Below are 21,957 nucleotides of genomic sequence, written 5' to 3'. Positions count from 1 at the left end.
TCTCTTAATCTTGTTCTCTTCTGACTAAAACCTTCTCCTCAGCTTAGTTCTTCTCTCAGCTCTGTTTCTCTCATCTGAATTCTTCTGGTCCCTCCTCTCTTTGTCCTCAGCCCTTAAACATCTTTTCAGAATACATGCTCACATGTTACAAAGTTTATCACAAGTTCATATAAAATATCAAGTCATAAATTGAAATAGAAGTTTACAATAAAGAATGTTTGCATGCATACCCATTAGGAGCAATTATCTAGCTAGACGGCTATGATTTGCCTTCTCTAAAGGTTCATAGAAAGTTTAAAATGATAACTAAGTTATAAGTGAAGTTTTGTATAGATAAACCCAGTCAATATTTTATCTTCTGTCCTAACACCTATAACAAATCACAGTTCTATTTTTTATGACCTTTAGTTAATTGCTTTACCACCTCTTGGAATGTGCTCTGAGTAGGAGAAAGACTGGTTGCCATCTAAGAGCAATTAACTGGTGACACTTGGGAGAGTGGTAGAGTTCTCATTGCAGTTTTCACTAGCAGAAAAGGACCAATAGAAGTTCAACTATTAAAGAGCTTAATAATCACAGATAGAATTTTAGGAATTCTTATAGAATCATCAGTAAAACTTAAGTCATTATTTGTCTACATAGCCTCACTATAAGAAAGTACATCTTCGTGGATCTGCAGAGATGTACTCCAAAGAGTTGTGCTATTACTTACTGATTATTATATATATTTAATAACAACAGGAAGCATATTAATAGCAGGAATCTTTCCTAAAATTCATCCCACACAACCTTGCTGAATGAGGGCTCAGCTGTCACATATTATATAATGATCAGAAGCAGGCCATTTCAGGACGATCACCTGCTAGTATATTAGCTTGTCTCATTATGGCTCCTGACACTGAGGAGCAGCCTCACACAGGATCCTTCCAGTTTCCATCTGTACCCCGGAGCTGACCCTGTGCTATAGCCCTCCATACCTAAATCCCATGAGGAGAAAACTGGTCTCCTAGGAGTATTGACACACAGGCTTGGAGGAGGGACAAGATACAGAGACAGCAAGACCAACTAACACCAGAGATAACCAGATATCAAGAGGTAAGGGTAAGAACACAAGCAACAGAAACCTAGGCTACTTGGTATCATCAGAACCCAGTTCTCCTTCAAGACTCTGAAGAAGGAAATGGAAGAAGTCTTCAAAAAATGGAAAAACCTCCCATGCTCATGGATCGGCAGGATTAATATAGTTAAAATGGCCATTTGGCCAAAAGCAAAATACAGATTCAACGCAATACCCATCAAAATTCCAACTCAATTCTTCATAGAGTTAGAAAGAGCAATTCTCAAATTTATCTGGAATAACAAAAAACCCAGGATAGCTAAAACTATTCTCAACAACAAAAGAAATTCTGGGGGAATCAGTATCCCTGACCTCAAGCAATACTACAGAGCAATAGTGTTAAAAACTGCATGGTATTGGTACAGTGACAGGCAGGAGGATCAGTGGAACAGGATTGAAGATCCAGAAATGAACCCACACACCTATGGCCACTTGATCCTCGACAAAGAGGCTGAAAACATCCAATGGAAAAAAGATAGCCTTTTCAACAAATGGTGCTGGTTCAACTGGAGGTCACCATGCAGAAGAATGCGAATTGATTCATCCTTGTCTCCTTGTACTAAGCTCAAATCCAAATGGATCAAGGACCTCCACATAAAGCCAGACACTCTGAAGCTAATAGAAAAGAAACTGGGGAAGACCCTTGAGGACATCGGTACAGGGAGAAAGTTTCTGAACAGAACACCAATAGCGTATGCTCTAAGAGCAAGAATTGACAAATGGGACCTCATAAGGTTACAGAGTTTCTGTAAGGCAAAGGACACCATCAAGAGGACAGATCGGCAACCAACAAATTGGGAAAAGATCTTCACCAATCCTACATCAGATAGAGGGCTAATATCCAATATATATAAAGAACTCAAGAAGTTAGACTCCAGAAAACCGAACAACCCTATTAAAAATGGGGTACAGAGTTAAACAAAGAATTCTCACCTGAAGAACTTCGGATGGCAGAGAAGCATCTTAAAAAATGCTCAACTTCATTAGTCATTAGGGAAATGCAAATCAAAACAACCCTAAGATTTCATCTTACACCAGTCAGAATGGCTAAGATTAAAAATTCAGGAGACAGCAGGGGTTGGAGAGGATGTGGAGAAAGAGGAACACTCCTCCACTGCTGGTGGGGTTGCAAATTGGTACAACCATTCTGGAAAGCAGTCTGGCGGTTCCTCCGAAAACTGGGCACCTCACTTCCAGAAGATCCTGCTATACCACTCCTGGGCATATATCCAGAGGATTCCCCACCATGTAATAAGGATACATGCTCTACTATGTTCATAGCAGCCCTATTTATAATTGCCAGATGCTGGAAAGAACCCAGGTATCCCTCAACAGAAGAGTGGATGCAAAAAATGTGGTATATCTCCACAATGGAGTACTATTCAGCCATTAGAAACAATGAATTCATGAAATTCTTAGGCAAATGGATGGAGCTAGAGAACATCATACTAAGTGAGGTAACCCAGACTCAAAAGGTGAATCATGGTATGCACTCACTAATAAGTGGTTATTGACCTAGAAAACTGGAATACCCAAAACATAATCCACACATCAAATGAGATACAAGAAGAAAGGAGGAGTGGTTCCTGGTTCTGGAAAGACTCAGTGACACAGTATTCGGCAAAACCAAAACGGGGAACTGGGAAGGGGTGGGAGGGAGGACAGGGGAAGAGAAGGGGCCTTACGGGACTTTCGGGGAGTGGGGGGGCTAGAAAAGGGGAAATCATTTGAAATGTAAATAAATTATATCGAATAAAAAAAAATGGAAAAACCTCCCATGCTCATGGATCGGCAGGATTAATATAGTTAAAATGGCCATTTGGCCAAAAGCAAAATACAGATTCAACGCAATACCCATCAAAATTCCAACTCAATTCTTCATAGAGTTAGAAAGAGCAATTCTCAAATTTATCTGGAATAACAAAAAACCCAGGATAGCTAAAACTATTCTCAACAACAAAAGAAATTCTGGGGCAATCAGTATCCCTGACTTCAAGCAATACTACCGAGCAATAGTGTTAAAAACTGCATGGTATTGGTACAGTGACAGGCAGGTGGATCAATGGAACAGGATTGAAGATCCAGAAATGAACCCACACACCTATGGCCACTTGATCCTCGACAAAGGGGCTGAAAACATCCAATGGAAAAAAAGATAGCCTTTTCAACAAATGGTGCTGTTTCAACTGGAGGTCAGCATGCAGAAGAATGGGAATTGATCCATTCTTATCTCCATGTACTAAACTTCACTCCAAGTGGATCAAGGACCTCCTTGTAAAACCAGACAAACTGAAACTAACAGAAAAGAAACTGGGGAAGACCCTTGAGGACATGGGCACAGGGGAAAAGTTCCTGAACAGATCACCAATAGCTTATGCTCTAAGATCAAGAATTGACAAATGGGCAGTACTTGACTTAGAGTTTCTATCTCTGTGTCTTTGTTTCTACATTTGAGATCAAAGGCCTGGATTTCTTTATGTCACCACATATTTTTGTTTTTTCTTAACTTATGCATCAGAAATTTTATTTCAGCCTTTTAAAATTTATTCTTTACTCTTTCTATTTTTTTTTCAGTCCAGATTACATCTTCTCAGCCCATAATTCTGGGTTAGAGGTTTTGATTGTGGGATGAGAACCCCATCCCTCCACTTGATGCCCTGTGTTTCTACTGGAGGTAGACTCAACAAGTTCCCTCTCTCCACTGTAGGACATTTCATCTAAGGTCCCTCCCTTTTAGTCCTGAGAGTTGCTTAGTTCCCAGGTCTCTGGCACCTTCTAGAAGGTCCCCCCCACCTCCTACCTCTTGAAGTTGCCTATTTGGATTCTTTCTGCTGGCCCTCAGGGCTTCAGTCCTGTTCTCTCTCCTCAGAATACCTGATCATGTTCCCCTCTTCCCCTCCCTGTCCCCTTCCCCACCTAGATCCCTCCCTCCCAATACTTAATCAATTTCTGCTTCTCCCTTCTAGCCCTAAATTAATACAATTTTCCTATATTCTGCCCTTCTAAGGAGGTTAATATCTTTTTAAAACAGTAATATAAATTTGAAAAGATGGCATTATGATTCTGGTAATTTCATAGCCAACTACTTTTGTGTTTTTGTTCAGTTGAGTTTTTAATAATTTTTTCTTAGATATATTCTTTATTTACATTTCAAATGTTGTCTCCTTCCTGGCCCCCCTCCCCGGAAAAATCCCATAACCCCTCCCTCCCCCCCTGTTCCCCAATCAACCCACTCCAACTTCCTTGTCCTGGTATTCCCCTACAGTGCTGCACTGAGCCTTCCCAGGACCAAGGGTCTCTCCTCCTTTGATGTCCAACAAAGCCATCCTCTGCTGCCTATGCATCTGGAGCCATGGGTAACTCCATGTGTACTCTTTGGTTGATGGTTTTGTCCCTGGGAGCTCTGGGAAGGGGGTACTGGGTGGCTCATCTTGTTGTTCCTCCTGTGGCGCTCCAAACCCCTTCAGATCCTTGGGTCCTTTCTTTAGGTTCTCCATTGTGGACCCTGTGCTCAGTTCAATGGCTGGCTGAGAGTGTCCCCATCTGTATTTGTTATGCACTAGCAGAGCCTCTTGGGTGACAGCTATATCAGGCTCCTGTCAGCAAGCACTTGTGGGCATCCACAATAGTGTCTGGGTTTTGTAACTAAATGGGATGGATCCCTGGTGGGGCAGTCTCTGGATGGTCTTATAGCCAACAAGTTTTATTGGCTAAGCTTAGTAGAAGTTTGGCTTGAAACAGTCCCATAGCAGTTTCTATGTAGAGGGATTAGGAATGTATGGTGCCTGATTTGTTTAGTCTTCTTGATTCTTTTTCATTATTGGCAGCCAAAATATTCAGTTTTGATTTTTATCAATTTGAAAGGAATCCAGAGTTTTTCCAGCGGAAACAAATACAAAGCCTTTCCACAGTCTGTAACAACACATTTCCTTCCCTCCATCTGTCCGTGAAGTGGGGATATCCTATTCTCTCTCCTTCTCCTAGAATTCCATCCTTTTTATTAGAGCTCTCATTTATTGCTTCCTGACTTTTGCTCATAAGCCAACAGCACTTTGTTGACAGGTGATGGTTCCATGCATTGCACAAGAGACTCCTCTATAGCAGGAGATGTCAGATGACGTCTAGTACAAATGCCTCAGTTTAACCAATGGAAGTCCATAGAGATGAAAAAAAAATACCCAACAACAAAAGCCTTGCCATTTCTTAGAGAAGAGAGAATTCTTGGTGTTTGGACAGAATCTGCAATACCAACTCTCCAAAATATTGTGAGGCTGCAAGTCTGCCCAGCAGATACTGTGTTTTCCAAGTCTCACAACTGAGTGGGCAAATGAAAGATGGAAGCAGGGGGAGAAATAAAGACAGAAGAAGGGAGAAGAATGAGGAGGAAGAAGAGCAAAAGCCTGAGGAATAGAAAGAGAGGAAAGAGGAAGAGAAAGAAGGAAGTTGAGGGAGAGAGACATTAAGCGCTTATGTTAGGCGCCCCTTGTCCAGCAGGAGGGATGATTTTAAGATGTTTTTGAGCCTTTACCATACCACAAGAAATGATAATTTAATAAAAGCTTGTTTTGCCTACAACCCAGGTTTCAAACTCATCCTTTTGACTGGTGAAAGTTTTGGAATAAAATGTCTGTGTCAGGACAGAACTCCAGGTGTGTTTACTGATCCGTGCATTACCCAGCTCTCCCTGGAAGTAGGATAGACAATGGTCATCATCCCATCTGCTCTGTGCTTATCATGTCTATGTAGATACCACCTCATGTAGAGATGTGTGCTGGGAAGCAGTCCCCTCTACTTCCTAAACCTCAAAAGAAAGTCAAGAGAGGATTGTAGCAACAAGCCCTTCTGCATGGTGTCAAAGCATCATCTGTCAGCAAAGAGCTGAATGCCCACAGAAAGGCAGGAGAAAATAGGTGGGACAACTCAGGGATATATATGTATATGTGTATGTGTATGTGCATGTGCATGTGCATGTATATATATATATATATATATATATATATATATATATATATATATAACTGGGAAACAATCAGGCTGAAGAGATTCACTACAAAATTGTGGAGGAAATTGAATGCATGAAACTGAGAATAGGCAACCAGACTTGTCTCAGACATAGAATAGTTTAAACAGGTTATAAGTTAGTTGTGGAACACACTTAACTAAGGGAGAGGCATTAATATATAAATAAATGAACCTCTGTGTCATTATTCTGGAACTGAGGCAGATACAGAAAAGCACAAATGGTTACACAGTGTGCTAATTTCTTCATCTCAGGAGAGTGTTGCACAGCTTGGGAAATCTCCTTGGGACAAATGATCCCAGTTTAATTAGGCAAAGTTATTATAAGTCACAGGTATACAACCATATATTTTTATAATGACACTTTAATGGAAGAGAGTTCTCTTTTTTAAATATGCCACATTTTTTTTTTATTTTCTACATTCTTTGTTTACATTCCAAATGCTTTCCCCTTTCCCAGTTCCCCCCTCCCCATATGTCCCATAAGCCTTCTCTACACTCATTCTCCAATTACCTCCCTCCTTTTTCTCTGTCCTGTTACTCCCCTACAATGCTGGATCAGGCCTTTCCAGGATCAGGGCCCTCTCCTTATTTCTTCATGGGAGTCATTTGATATGCTACTTGTGTCTTGGGTATTCATAGCTTCTGGGCTAATTAATATCCACTTATCAGTGATTGCATTCCATGCATATTCTTTTGTGATTGGGTTACCTCACTTAGGATGATATTTTCCAGTTCCCACTATTTGCGTACAAATTTCATGAATTCATTATTTTTAATTGCTGAGTAGTATTCCATTGTGTAAATATACCACATTTTCTGTATCCATTCCTCCACTGAGGGACATCTGGGTTCTTTCCAGCTTCTGGCTATTATAAATAGGGCTGCTATGAACATAGTGGAGCAAGTGTCCTTATTGCATGCCAGGGAATCCTCTGGGTATATGCCCAGGAGTGGTATAGCAGGGTCCTCTGGTAGTGTCATGTTCAGTTTTCTGAGGAACTGCCAGACTGATTTCCAAAGTGGTTGCACCATCTTGCAATCCCACCAGCAGTGGAGGAGTGTTCCTCTTTCTCCACATCCTCACCAACACCTGCTGTCTCCTGAGTTTTTAACCTTAGCCATTCTGACTGGTGTGAGGTGAAATCTTAGGGTTGTTTTGAGTTGCATTTCCCTAATGACTAATGTTGTTGAGCATAGGGTTATTTGGTTCCCTGGGGTCTAACTTCTTGAGTTCTTTGTATATATTTGATATTAGCCCTCTGTCAGACGTAGGGTTGGTGAAGATCTTTTCCCAGTTTGTTGGTTGCTGTTTTGTCCTTTTGACAGTGTCCTTTGCCTTGCAGAAACTTTGTAATTTTATGAGGTCTCATTTGTCGGTTCTTGATCTTAAATTATAAGCTATTGGTGTTCTGTATTGCTGTAGTGATATTCTATCTGTGAAAGAGAAGAATCCTCTGATATTTTCCAGAAAATGTTTGCTGCTTAAAAGCAGGCTTTAAGTCAGTGCCTGTAACCAATGCAAAGTCAGTGCCTCATAGCTTTCTTCCTGTTCCCCAGTATATAGGGAGATCAGCCTGGACAACCTTTGCTTCTGTGATAAAATCTCTTCCATATTAAGGAGAGACTTGGCATCACTTGCCACAGTATCAATGAAGAGACTTTTCCAATAGTAAGTCTTTTTAAAGTAAAGGCCTGAGGCAAGTGGTCCCCCAGTAACACAGGAAATATGTTCAATATACTTTAACACTTTTTCTTTGAAGGACATGTCTTTATTCTTTGTTAACAAATGGAAACACTTAAGGTGTGCTTTGATTTCATTCACAGGCACATTGAAAACTTTGGCAATATTTTCCAGTGAGGCTTCATCCAGTCCAAAGTATGACCTGTAGAGATTCAAGGTTTTCTCTAACTTTTGTATTTCATCTCCGATGAAGCCCACAAGTGGAATGGTGGCCAAAACTCCTGCCTTCAGGGCCTCCAGCCAGATCTTCTGTCTGAGGAAATCCCTCTTGCGGTCAATGGCAGTCTCAGTAACACTGTGCAAGGACATCATGAAGATGTGGCGTTTGTGGGCTGGGAGCTCACTGAGTAGGGTGGTCTCCAGCTTTGGGAAGTCAAAGTCAGACACATCTAAGTTAGAGACTAGGAAGACTGGAGGCTGACTGGAGAGAGCCTTCTGAAGATGCCCTGAACAGTCTTCTCTAATTTTCTTTAAGACACTGTCTCTATTGAAAGTCCTAGGTTTACTCCTCTGCTCATTACTGACATCTTGATCTATCTTGGTACGGACAAAGTAGAACTTGGTGTTCATCTTTTCAATGGCTTTGGCCAGATGTATTTCAATTTCTTTGAAGTGTGTGGCAGAGATGATAATGAAGAAGTCATACTCATCAAACTTCATTTCCATTAGGTAGTTTTGTGGTGGGAAGTTAGTGGTTCCAATGCCAGGCAGGTCCCATATTGTCACATTGGGAAGCTTTGCGTGTGGGTATGGAGTTCTCTTCATGGTTGTCTCTACCACCCCAGTGGGGGCTGCACCTTCTTCTTCATCCCTCACTCCCCTCAGGGCATTGATAAAGCTAGATTTCCCTGTCCCTGTTTCTCCAGTCACAGCAATGTTCAGTGGGGCTTTGTCAATGTTTCTCAGAGCATGAGTAATTGTAGACAATGCCCCCTGAAGGTTCTTATCCTTCAGATGGGATTCAATTAAGGTGATGGTTTCCTCAGAGACGATTTTGCCTTCCTTCTTGAAATTCTTAAAAAATTTTTCAAAGCTGAATGCCAAAAGTTGATCCGTTAAAGGAGAGGGTGTGCTAGAGGAAGTCTCCCATATGTCTGTGTGCAGTTGAGTATGCTGAATAAAGAAAAAAAGAGAGACACTGTAATTATCAGTACAGCAGGGCAAGGCCTAGGAGTTTGTTCTTATGGTAAAGAGGGACCTCAGCTGCTGATACCATTATTAACAGAACACTTCCTTTCTGCTCCAGGCTGCGGGCTCGATCTCTGCTCTGCATGCCACATGCCCTCATTCAGCCCTTTTCTTCTACCGTGGTCTTCCTCTTCCTTTGTTTCCCATTCATGATCTACTTGTTCTATGTTTTTCCTGCATCAATGTTTACTTCTTATTTTGAGTTGCCTTTGCATTCCATTTACTCCTATTAATACCCATAGGTTTTAAAACCCTTAACAATATAGATCAGCATATTAAAAACCTTATATCTTATGGAAAGGATCCCTTTCTCCTTTGAGTGCTTAGGCCTCATGATCTCTGTTCCCTTACCACAGCCATTCCAGTTTCTCTTGTGTAGTCTGTGAATAAAGCGATAAGCAACATACCTTCTTCTCAGCACCTCATAGTGCCTTCTCCACAACTGACCATATAATTGGTCACAAAACAGGCCTCAACAGATTCAAGAAGGTGAAGCTAATCCCATGCTTCCTATCAGATCACTGTGGAGTAAGGCTGCTCTTCAATAGCAACAGAAAGCCTACATAAACATGGAAGCTGAACAATACCCCACTCAATGAAAACTTGGTCAAGGAAGAAGTAAAGAGTGAAATTAAAGACTGTTTGGAGTTTGGTGAAAATTATATTGGCCACAATATACCCAAACTTATGGGGCACAATGAAAGCATTGATAAGTGGAAAACTCTGCTTTCAGTGCCTCCACAAAGAAACTGGAGAGAACATACACTAGCAGGTTAACTGGACACCTGAAAACTCTAGAACAAAAAGAGGCAAATATAGCCAAGAGGAGTAGATGGCAGGAAATAATCAAACTCAGGGCTGAAATCAACCAAGTAGAAACAAAAAGAACTATACAAAGAATGAACAAAACCAGGAGCCGATTCTTGGGATAATCGACAAGATAGACAATCCCATAGCCAGACTACCCAGAGGGCAAAGAGACAGTATCCAAATTAACAAACTCAGAAATGAAAAGGGAGGTATAGCAGAAACTGAGTAAACTCAATAAAATCATCAGATACTACTACAAAAGCCTATACTCAAAAAAAAAAAAAAAAACCCTGGAAAATATGAATGAAATGCATAATTTTCTAGACAGAAGTCAGGTGCCAAAGTTAATTAGATAACTTTTAGGATTAGATAAACCATCAAAACAGTCCCATAACCCCAAAAGAAATAGCAGCAGTCATAAGATATCTCCCAACCAATAAATAAATAAATAAATAAATAAATAAATAAAATAAAGCCAAGGAACAGATGGTTTTAGTGCAGAATTCTATCAGACCTTCAAAGAAGAACTAATGCCAATACTCTTCAAACTATTCTGCAAAATCAAAACAGAAGGAACATTACTCAATTCATTCTATGAAGCCACAGTTACACTGCATATTCTCCCTTGGAGATGAAATGCTTTCTGTCTAATCAGGACTCTGTCACAATTATCATTCATAGAGGATTTCATAAGAGATTTTTCTACTTCTATCATGTTTAATGTTCCAAATAGATTTCAAAAACTGGTTGAGTGCATATTACTTTAAGCATCAGAAGAAATCATGTACATATAAGAGGCATTTAATATGATACATTATTTTATGACTTAAAATGACAATACTGAGATGTATATTTTAAAATAATTTTATTAGCTTTTTTAAAAAAGAAAAAGTTTATTAACAGTAGACATAACACACACACACCAGATAATAAGGCAGAGTAAGATCATAGGAAGTTAGAAAATAAGGAAGGAAGGAAGCAATCAAGTTTGAATAAGTACCCAAGGAATTCAGATGCTCCAAAGCAGAGATGAAAGAAATGTCAAAGAAGGTGACAAAAGATTCTAAGATTCCTGTGCTTATAGTTTATAAACATTCATATTATCAAACTTCATACTTCACATAGTGATCTACAGACTCAATGTAATCTCAAGTACAACCTCAATGCCATTTAGAATGGAACTAGACTGTGGAATGACAAAACTCACATGGGAACACAGAAGACTACAGTCAAACCAGATTGATCAAATCCAATGGTGTTAGGAGTCATTGTAATACCTGATTTCAAGGAATCGCACAGAACCACAGTGAAAAAAAAAAAACAGTCCAATAATGCTATGAAGACAGGACCATAGACCAACAAACTGACAGGAAGGGCATATCCAGAACTTTATTAATAACTGTGCAGCCAACAGAATGCATTTACTGTCAGTCAATATCTCAACAAGGTTTCCAAATGATCACAGGATACAAAGGACACATGGTTTGAGGAATGGAACTGTGCAAACTGTGGATATCAGGCTGTAACCCGTCCCGCGGGTCAGTTATTCCAGGGTTCCGAAGGGGTGCTACCTGCGGGTCAAAAAGGGGGAGAGAAGGAGGGAGGCCAAGCACCAAGAAAGACAGACAGTCTGGGTTATGTCAAGGCCTCGTTTAATGTTCTGGGGTACACAGGTTTTAAGGCTTTCAGGAGGGGCGTACATCTCCTCCTTTTTTCTTTCTTAAGTTGGGGGGTGGCTATGGAAAAAGGGTCGGTGGAGAGCCTGTTTTAGGCTATGTGGTTTTGCCCCCACGTCCAGCACCGCAGTAACTAGGCCTTTTTAGATCCTAGTAGGGCAGGGCCTCTGCCTTAGGCTATGTAAGTTGCATCCACTCCTGGCATCACATCCCACTCCAAAGGCTTAATCAGGCCCTTGGTGGGTGTGACGGTCATCCAGGTAGAGGACTCACAATAATCCCGTCATGGAGTTACCCTGCAGCCAAGAGGCGGTGTGCATCTGGCTCGTGGCACCACAATATTTCCCCTCATTGGCTACTCCACAGCTTATGGCCCTCAGCCACTATTAGGAGCCAGAGGTCACCCTCTCTGGCATTGACGTTTCTACTGCTTAGGAACCAAGAGAGCTCTTTGCCTGCAGCAAGGGTAGAGAACTGAAGGCAGGCTGATGGTTGCTACCTCCACGTCTGTCAAGGCAGAATCAATCTGTGATTTAACAAAACTGGTTAATCTGTTAAAGGCCCAGGGGCCAAATGACAAAAGAAACAAAAGACCCAGGAGGGGCCCCAAAAGGCTGGAGAGCAAGGTGGAAAGCCAGGGTGAAATCTCAGCACCAGCATACTCTGGCAGCTAGCCTGTTCCTTCAGCATCCTGTAGAAAGAACACAAACATGCCCTCTTCTCTACACTCAGAGAGATCCCTAGCATTAAAATTTAAAAATTTTATGGTATATAGAGATGTGATTCTCCCCTTTTTTATTATAAAAATATTGTTGTAATGTTTTATGGGCCTGTTTTATAATATCTTGTCTTTGTAAATTATGAGGAATCTTAGTAATATGATTAATATTAAATTGTTAATAAGACATCTCAAATGACTGATTATAATAATCAGTTATAATATTTGTCTTAATCTGATTTGGAACATTTAGTATTAAAAAATAACATATGTAACAACTAATTTTATATTTTGATTCTTATGTTAAAACAGTTATAACTAGAAAGCCTAAAAAGCTGTCAATAGTTGTATGTATATTTTTGATTAATTTTTTAAATTGTATTTGTACAAACAATTGTAAAAGTTAAGAATTAGTATCATTAAAAAGAAACAACTTTAAGCAATTTGTAAGCCATGAGCTATATATGTATATTATTAATATAAAAATCAAAAGTTTGATTTTTAACATTTTAAAACAAATAGCTACAGCACCCAATTCAATTATCTGTTCTGAAGCAAGGGGACACTCAAAAGAATAAACATGTGATCTAATTATATGAGCTTTACTCCCACAGTAGCTACATTTTTATAGGATGTATGTATAAATCTATAACAATATAAAAACATGTATAGAGGCAAATTTTTAACAATTTATCTTTTAGATAACAATTATTAATTTTGTCAAAAAGGCTTGTCATGTAATAGATTAACAATTAATAATAATCAATTTGATTGTTGTTTAAAATAAGGAACAAACATTTTATCACGCTCTTAAAACAGTCTTTTAAAAATATTTTCATGATTTTATTTTGTAACATTTTATTATTATATCAAATCTTTATTGGAGGATGTCAAAATCGTATTTGGAGAGATTTTACATTAATGTTCTCTTTGTTAAGGAATGGAAGTGAACATATATCATAAACTGTTGACAAATACTTATGGTAGCTTTCTCCAAATTATGTCTCTCAGTATTTGTTTTGCATCTATCTTGAGAACATCAGAGACTTAAATGACAAACTTAAAGCAGAGTCTTAGGCAAAATATTTATCTTAACACCTTTTGAAAATCATTTTCTTAAAAACTTTAAAAGCCCATGATAAGAGCAAGCCATTTCTTGAGGAATAACTTTCTAATGAAATTCTTTTATAGATATAAGTTTGAACTTTATTTTGAACCACATCTGTATGAATCTGTTAAAAATGTTCTTTTGGCCAGAAACTCTCTAAGTGAGGCCTGCAAGACAAAACTGCATCTCTCAATCCTCTGTAGCTTTGAGCGGCTTTGAGGCAGCTCTGAGCTTTGTATTAACTCAAATGTAAATCTCCTGATCTGAGTTTGTTATCTCTAAGGTCAGACCTACACCCACCGGTCCTGTAAAGAGTAACCAGACCCCATTGTATGAAGGCCAAATAACAAAAGGAACCTGTAATATCAAAGCATAACTACAATTTGTTGAAAGCAAAACCCAGTTTTAAACAATCTTTTCTCCTTAAAATTAATGGCAAATATATTTTTATATTGTAAAGTTTGTCCATCATCTTGTGTTTGAATGTATGACTTTGTAACTTATTGAAGAGACATTATTTTAAATCGTATTTCTTATAAATCCAATCTCCAGGCCAAGATTCACACAAATCACCATGCTAATTTAGAAGCATCTTAGAGGCCTGTATTTTTTTTTGATACTGTGTCCTACACATGGAAAAACTGCTTTTCTGCAACCTGCTTTTTCTCTTATTTAAGATTTAACAAGGAGGAAGGAGGATGCCTAGTTGAACACACACACCTGTGGAGAGGGGAGGAGAGCCCAGGAATTTCTCTGCAGTCCAAGTCTTACATGCTGCCCATGAGCAGTTTTTCTTCCGCCGCCTCAGCAGCAGTCTCTGACTTCTACCTGCATGGGTCTTTCCTGTCCATTTTTGCCTAGTCCCTGTCCAGGGAGATAGCCCTGGGAGAGCATTTGTTGAGAAATAACCTCATTGGGACTATACATAAGGACTTTCATTTGAGAGAGAATGTCTCTTCCCCAGAGGTTAACAGGCAGACCAGAAACCACGAAGGGCTGAGTAGAGCCAGTATTTCCCTCTGTCCTCCCAAGTCAGCAACTTTGAGCTTTGGAGAGTGTTTTTTTGATTGTCCAATCCCCTGCAGATGGGTCAGAGAGGCTTGCAAAAGCCAAGCAGGGGGCCAAGCACATTGCGAGATCACAGTAGAATCGGCACCTGAGTCTAAGATGCCCTCAAAGCTTTTACCATTTATTTTAAGGCTGAGTATAGGACGATCTCTAGTGATTACCTGGACCCAGTAAAGGTCTGAGGGACTTTGCTGAGAGGAGCCGCACTGCATGCCTATCGCTGGGTATAGGGTGGCGGGCCACGTGAAGGGGCTTGTTTTGGCTCTGGCTTTTTCTAGGCATTTGACTTTGAAATAAATCTTGAAGTTAGAATGACCATTTGTCCTTCGTAGCTCCTTTAAGAGGACTGCTTGCTCTCTGCAGCTTTTCTCCTCCAAGTTGGCTTTCTCCCCAGGGGGTCTCTAAACTTAATGGCACATCAGCAAGGGATGGGTCTCTGAGGAGCAGAGGATAAAGAGAAGTTACAGGAGCTGATGGTGGGGACTCAGACCTGTCTATAACGACCAAGGAAGGTTTTGGAGAGTTCTTTTTATGGGAAAGCAAGGTCACAGAAGCTGCCCAAGACAAAGGGCGGAGGCAATATTCAGCAGGGTCCTCGTTCGCACTCTGAATGAGCCCCCAGTAACTAAAGAATGTATCAGACATTGGTTCACCTGTACCTGTTTTCAAAATCTTATTAATTTCTTTACCAACCTTATCTCAAGTTAGCGGGTGAATGTCAGGTCCACTTAAAATTAACCAAGGACATTTCTCATGACAAAACAAAAGAACTTAATTAAATCTTTTTTCTTAACTCTTACTCCTCTCTCCCTGAATGATTGCTTGATTTCTCCTATGAATCAAGCCTCTTTAGCCTCTTTTTTTTTTTCCCCAATGAAAATTGGACGACAATGTTTGGCCACTCACCTGCCCCTCCAGCGACGCACGAGCGATGCGGTCTGTGGGGTCCTTGATTCCTTTTCCCGGGATTTCTCCTCCGTCGTCCGGTAGTTGACCGTACTTCGGGTCCCTGGTTCGGGCGCCACTGTTCCCGTCCCGCGGGTCAGTTATTCCAGGGTTCCGAAGGGGTGCTACCTGCGGGTCAAAAAGGGGGAGAGAAGGAGGGAGGCCAAGCACCAAGAAAGACAGACAGTCTGGGTTATGTCAAGGCCTCGTTTAATGTTCTGGGGTACACAGGTTTTAAGGCTTTCAGGAGGGGCGTACCCCAAGGCAAGGACAAAGGAAGAAAGGGCAATCCTAGCAGTTTCAGCAGGAAGAGATAAGGGTCCTCCGGTGGAGACAACAGGTGTTTGCACAGGCCGGAGCCTGCCACAGTTATCTCAGGACTTCCTTCTACCTCAATTACTGGAGTCGGTGGGTGATGATGCAGGCAGGATCATTCTGCAGTTATCTCGAGACAATGGCTAAACCAATGCCCGCGGGAGAGGCTCTAGTTAATTGTTCTTATATTTTAGCAGCCACCACCTTAGGGCCGTGAGTAAGCAATAGTCCGAATAGCTCAGGATGGCTTCCCACATCAGGCAAGACTAAACCTTGACCCTCACCCTTTACCCTATACAAAAACGAACCCTAAGTTGGCCAAAGAGCTTACTATATGATGGAGACCTTGAAGCTCTTAAGGGAAATGGATATGAAAATGTCATCAGATTTTCCCTCATGGTGTCAGAAAAGCATAGGAATCAAAAGCAAACTGACAAGTAGCGTTCCATCTGACTGAAATACTTCTTAAATACAAAGCAACTAGACACCACGGTCATGAGATGATTTACAATGAAAAGCCTTAGGAGTGCATCATGTAACAGTCTCAACCAGAGAGACCCCCAGGATGTCAACAGGTGCTGAAAAAGGATATGACAAAATTCATCAGGATCACATTGAAACATGTCAGGAAAGTGAAATAAAAAGGTAATTCCTGCAACAACTTTGGAAATGTTTTCCCCACGGACTCCTCTCAACATAGAGATGTTAGAATTGAATGTGCTTACCTTCTTTCTTAAAAGCTCTTCTTTGCTAAGGATAATTTTAACATCACTTGCAACCGTGTCAATGAAGTAATTTTTCAAGTGGGAAAACTTTGAAAAGTAAGGATTTCTAATGTACTTCAATATTCTATCTGTTAAGGATATATCTGGCTCATCTGCGAGTAAATATGGAGACTTAATGTTTGCTTTGAGTTCCTTCAGTGTCATATTCAAATCCTCAGCAATGTTTTCCAGTGATGCCTCATCCAGGCCAAAGGAAGATCTACATTCATTCAAAGTCTGTTCCAAGATCTCCATGTCATTTTGGGTCAATCCCCTGAACGGTATGGTAGCCCATGCTCTTGGCATTCTGGATACCTTTGAGATCGCTTGTTTCAGCATATCCCTCTTCCGGTCTATGGTGGAATCTGTGACAATTGGCAGAGTGAGCATGAACATGTGGCGATTGTAGGCCGGGAGCTCACTCAAAAGGGTGGATTCCAGCTTTGGGAAGTCAAAGTCAGACACATCAAAGTTAGAGACTAAGAAGACTGGAGGCTCCTGTTGGGTAACTTCCTTAAGTATACTTGAAAAGGCATTTCGAATCTGCTTTAATGTGTTCTCTCTCTTGAATCTCCTAGGATATGTCCTTTCTATAGCCCTTAGATCAAGATCTATATGGGTTCTAACAAAATAGAAACTCCTATTCATTTTCACAATGGCCTTGATAAGTTGTATGTCATCACGTTTCAGCCATAGAGAAGAGACAAAAATTAAGAAGTCATACTCCTCAAATTTGATTTTCTTCAGATAATCATGTGATTGGAAAGCAATAGACCCAATGCCAGGCAAGTCCCATAGTGTCAAACTTGGAAACTTTACATATTGGTATGGTGTTCTCTCAGTGGTTGTAACTATGTCCCCAGTAGTAGCTGCACCTTCTTCATCAGCCCCCACTCTCTGTAGAGCATTGATGAGACTGGACTTTCCAGCCTTTGTCCTCCCCATCACTGCAATGTTCAGTGGGGATTTCTCAATGTCACCCAGAGCTTTGCTGATTGCAGAAACTGTTTCTTGAAGGTTTCCATTCTCTAGGGATGATTCAATGAAGGCCTTTAATTCCTGAGACAGGATTTTGTTTTCCATCTTGAAATTTTGAAGATTTGTGCCAAAGCTGAAGGTAAAATTAGGATCCTCCTTTGGAGAGCATGTATAAGAGGGAGTCTGACCCATGCCTGGGGAATGTAGATGGTACCTACGGGAGGAAAGAACCAGGAAGTTCAACAAATTAGTTCAGGAAGTACAACCAATGGGAGAGCATGGTCCAGTATCTGCCCCTACATTATAAACAGGGACTTACTTCTCATTAACAAATTTGCAAGACTGATTAGCACTTACTACTGGATTTAGCTTTAAATTTTTGTTTGACTCAAACTTTTTGATCTTTGAGTATTTTCTTCTTTACAGTGTTTTTAGTTCATCAAGATCAAATTTAAGCTAAGGATGCTGTTCTATGGATTGACAGTTTGAGCTCAGACTGGGTTAAGATGCCTTGACTATTTTCTGGAAAAGATATTACCCAACTTCATAGTTTTGTCAGTCTTTCGAGTTAAGATCACATTATGACATGCATACTGACTTTCAGGTTTCTTGTTTTATTTCAATAATTGACATGAATGGTAGCAAATTCAATTGGAGAGTTCTCTCCATTGTCAGAAGAAATAATCTTAAGAATGTGGGAGACTCTTCTTGATCTATCCTCTTGGGTTTCCTGTGACTTTGCTATCTATGAAAGTCCTTTGACACTTTGGTGCTGAAAACCCTTTGCTTTTCAATCAAGACCTTGTGCTTGTGGCAGTCATAGGCTCTGGTGGGGAATCGGCTACTGTTATTTGGTTAAGTGGGCATGATATCCCAATTAATTTGCTATCTACATATTTATGTATATCTGTATCAAAGAATTGCTACCCCTGTCAACTTTGGCCATAGAAGCTGCTCTGTATAGTGAGTAACTTTCGATAAACTCGTAATGGTCAAAGAATGTTGCATAAGTGACTTCTGAATGCTCAGCCAAAAAATTTGATACCTAAATTGTGCCCTTTAAGGCTGAGTGTGATGCAGAAGAATCATCAGAAATGATGTGAGACCTGGAAGCATGTGGAGATTTTCTTTTTGACAATGTAAAAATCTCTGAAACAGTAAAAACCCAAAACATTCTATCAATTGGTGAGCTGAAGAGGCAGTCAAGAGACTACACAAAATGGATAATATATACTTGAAAATTTACTCATTACCCTGAACCATCAGACAAAGAGCAATTAAATCAGATTGTTACCACCAAGAAACCATTACCATTACCAAATATAGAAAAGAGGAACCTTATTCACTGTTAAATGTTGAAGTTCCTTCAGAAATTGATCACTGTCCCAGGTACATTACTCAATTCAACCTGAAGTGCCAGCAGTCATTCTCACATAGATCTCAAAACCCCTCCTTTCAGTCATTTCTAGCCTGCTTTTAGAAGGAAATATACTAGCTTAAAGATTAGCCAAGTAGTTAGATGGTCAATACATGCAGAGCTCACCTGAGTGGGCCAGAACAGAGCTCACCTGTGGTTAGGTTACCATAGCAACTCCTTTCCATGTCACCTCCTCATGATCAATTTATTGTGCCAAGTTCCTGCAGCAATATCTGGCTTTTCCCTGAGCTTCTAAGAGACAATTCTGAGAAACTATTCCCACGAATCAATGCCAGCCCCCTGAGATTTTTCCCCAAATACAATGACTTTACCCCTTTACACCTTGCTTGCTTCGTTTTAAATTGCCTTGTGTAAAAAATAAAATTTGAAAGCTTGATCAGAATACTGTCTTGCTGTCTGTCTCTCGCGTTTCTTATCTCTTACCTTCTCCTAGGTGGTCCGGGGACCCTGCTGACTGTCCTGTGTGGTCGGGACACTGAAGGACTGTTAGTCAACAAACTACACAGATGCATGCACATCCTTGGTTATAGCTAATGTGTTGATGGTCCCTATTAAATTAATTTAGTGTAGATATTTATATACAGATGAATGGGTGAAGAATGTATATACAGTAAGGCTCTATGTAGTTGTGAAGACTACATGACATTTGCAGAAAAAAAATTAGTGCAACTAGAATTTGTTTTTCAGAGAAAAGTATCCAGAATTCAAGAAAACAATAGCAAAAAACAAAAACAAAACAACCCAAATAACACATGTTGTCTTTCACAGGCTGATGCTAACATTACAAAAATGTATGTGTGTGTGTCCAGAGAACATGGAATACAGAAGCAGAGGCATTCACACGAGTTCAAGGTCAACCTGATCTACAAAGTGAGATCAAGAACATCCAGGGCTGTTATACAGAAAACCTTGTGGGGGGAAAAGCAAAACAAAACACACACCCTCCAAAATATTTGGTTTCACTAGTATATAGTGTCTTTCGTGGGGAATCTCTTGGACCGCAACATATGTAAGTGTTGTAGATTTGTCTTTTAATAAACCCCAAGTGATGTCTCATCTGGTTGGTCAACTTAACTCCATCTGGAATAAAGTGAAACCCAACTAGCTGGGCACACTCTGGGAGACATTTTTCTACATTTGGTCATCTGAGGTTGGGAGAACTACCCTTAATCTGGGCTACATCTTCTGGTGGCAGCCCACATGGAAAGGAGACTTGCATTCTTTGCCTGCTTGCTCTCATTTGCACTGGCAAGTTTATCCTTTCTTCTGCTGAGGTATTCTGTCACTGGTATTAGAGCCTAATTCTTAGGGTTTCCCGTGTACACTGAAGGCTGGCTGTGACAGGAAGCCTCATGGATTGAGTTCTGGGCCTTTCCTTCAGGGGACATCTACTGTTAGACTGGGCAGATCACAGGTGGTTAGGCATACTGTTAAATGTCCTTTAATGCATGATGATTCCTGCTAGCCGTTCTGCTCCTGGCAAAAACCTTGACCTAAAGTATGCAGAAATGAGAATATACTACCTATATCATTGTAGTGGCTACTCCTTGTTGTCAAGTGGACTACATCCGGAATGAACTCCAATCCAGAATTGGAAGGCTCACTTGTGATCCTATTCTAGAGGCTGAGAGATACAAATTTCTGTCCTGTACCTTGGAATGGAGATCTTGAGGCATAATGGCTATGAATCCCAGATTATGAAAGGGAGCTCTCTGAGTTTAAGGTCATCTGGGACAAAGCAAGTCCCAGATAGGGGTGTGGTGGCACACACCTTTAATCTGGGCTACACTTTCTGCTGGATATGTACATAAGGACATTGGAAGAAGGAAGATTGGTTCTCTCTTCTTTGCCTGCTTGCCTTGTGGGACTGAGCGACTTCTTGATCCTTGTACTTCCATTCACAGCTCCTGCTGACCATTGTTGGGGAGTTGGACTACAGAATGTAAGTCATGAACAAATTCCCTTACTATATAGGGACTACCCATAAGTTCTGTGAGTCTAGAGAACCCGGACAAATACCCAGCATTCATGTATCTTAATTGTAGAGACACTCTTCAGAATATCTTCTGCAGATGACAAGTTTCCTGTTTGCTCCTTTTCATTCCTATTACAAAGAGCTACATATGTGTTCTGGACATCCTGAAAGAGTTAACTCAGGAACTTTAAGAAGATCAGAGGCCAAATTATATTCCTGGGTCCACAATGGGTATAGGGGTAGACTGACCTAAGGGTGGGGACACATTTTGAAGGATGGACCTTTGGCCACTTACCTCATCCCATAGAGACCAATCTGTTTAAAGGTAACATATCCCTTTTAAAGGCATATACCCAGAAGATTCCCTGGCATGCAATAAGGACACATGCTCCACTGTGTTCATAGTAGCCTTATTTATAATATCCAGAAGCTGGAAAGAACCCAGATGTCCCTCAATGGAGGAATGGATACAGAAAATGTGGTATATTTACACAATGGAATACTACTCAGCAATTTAAAACAATTAATTCATGAAAATTTTAGGCAAATGGAACTGGAAAATATCATCCTAAGTGAGGTAACCCAATCACAAAAGAATACGCATGGAATGCAATGACTGATAAGTGATATTAATTAGCGCAGAAGCTCTGAATATTCAAGACACAATTAGTATATCAAATGATTCCCAAGAAGAAGGAAGAAGAGGGCCCTGGTCCTGGAAAGACTTGCTCCAGCATTGTAGGGGAGTACCAGGACAGAGAAATGGGAGGGGAGTGTTTTGGGAATGGGTGGAGAGAAGAGGGCTTATGGGACATATGGGGAGGGGAAAAACGGGAAAGGGGAAAGCATTTGGAATGCAAACAAAGAATATAGAAAATAAAAAAAAAAGAAAAAGCAACAAAGTAATAAAAAAAAGGAAAAAAGTGGGGGTTGTCTTTATGTTATTAAAAATGGTGATTAGGCTCTGGACATCTTCCACAGTTATTTGGATCAGAAATGATGGAGGGAGACCTCCAGAGCACTAGATTCTAAAATAGCAAACAAAAAAATCTGTCTTTGTGAAACTAAAATTTTTCTTTGAGAATTATATATTA

General features: G+C 40.3%; 2 protein-coding genes across 30 annotated transcripts in view; both read right to left on the bottom strand.

The window, feature by feature from the left end:
- LOC127693473 (T-cell-specific guanine nucleotide triphosphate-binding protein 2-like) overlaps positions 1-21,957 on the bottom strand; it is a 444,108-nt gene that overhangs the window by 20,309 nt on the left and 401,842 nt on the right. For 8 of the 29 annotated variants that reach the window (XM_052194345.1, XM_052194351.1, XM_052194337.1 and 5 more), the window contains one exon: positions 16,434-17,664. The exons of 2 other annotated variants lie outside the window; for them this stretch is intronic. In XM_052194345.1, coding sequence (XP_052050305.1) covers positions 16,434-17,642 — 1,209 coding nt within the window. In that variant the 5' untranslated portion in view covers positions 17,643-17,664. Of the gene's footprint in view, positions 1-6,322; positions 8,994-14,609; positions 14,850-15,354; positions 15,523-16,433; positions 17,665-21,957 lie in introns of those variants that run through there. 19 more of the 29 variants (XM_052194355.1, XM_052194357.1, XM_052194356.1 and 16 more) reach the window with 12 other exon arrangements.
- LOC127693481 (T-cell-specific guanine nucleotide triphosphate-binding protein 2-like) overlaps positions 1-21,957 on the bottom strand; it is a 124,957-nt gene that overhangs the window by 65,724 nt on the left and 37,276 nt on the right. The gene's annotated exons all lie outside the window — the stretch shown is intronic.

This window comes from Apodemus sylvaticus, chromosome 10, assembly GCF_947179515.1.
Source record: "Apodemus sylvaticus chromosome 10, mApoSyl1.1, whole genome shotgun sequence".
In the NCBI taxonomy this organism is placed as follows: Eukaryota; Metazoa; Chordata; class Mammalia; order Rodentia; family Muridae; genus Apodemus; species Apodemus sylvaticus.
This window is presented reverse-complemented; position numbering and strand designations above follow the sequence as displayed.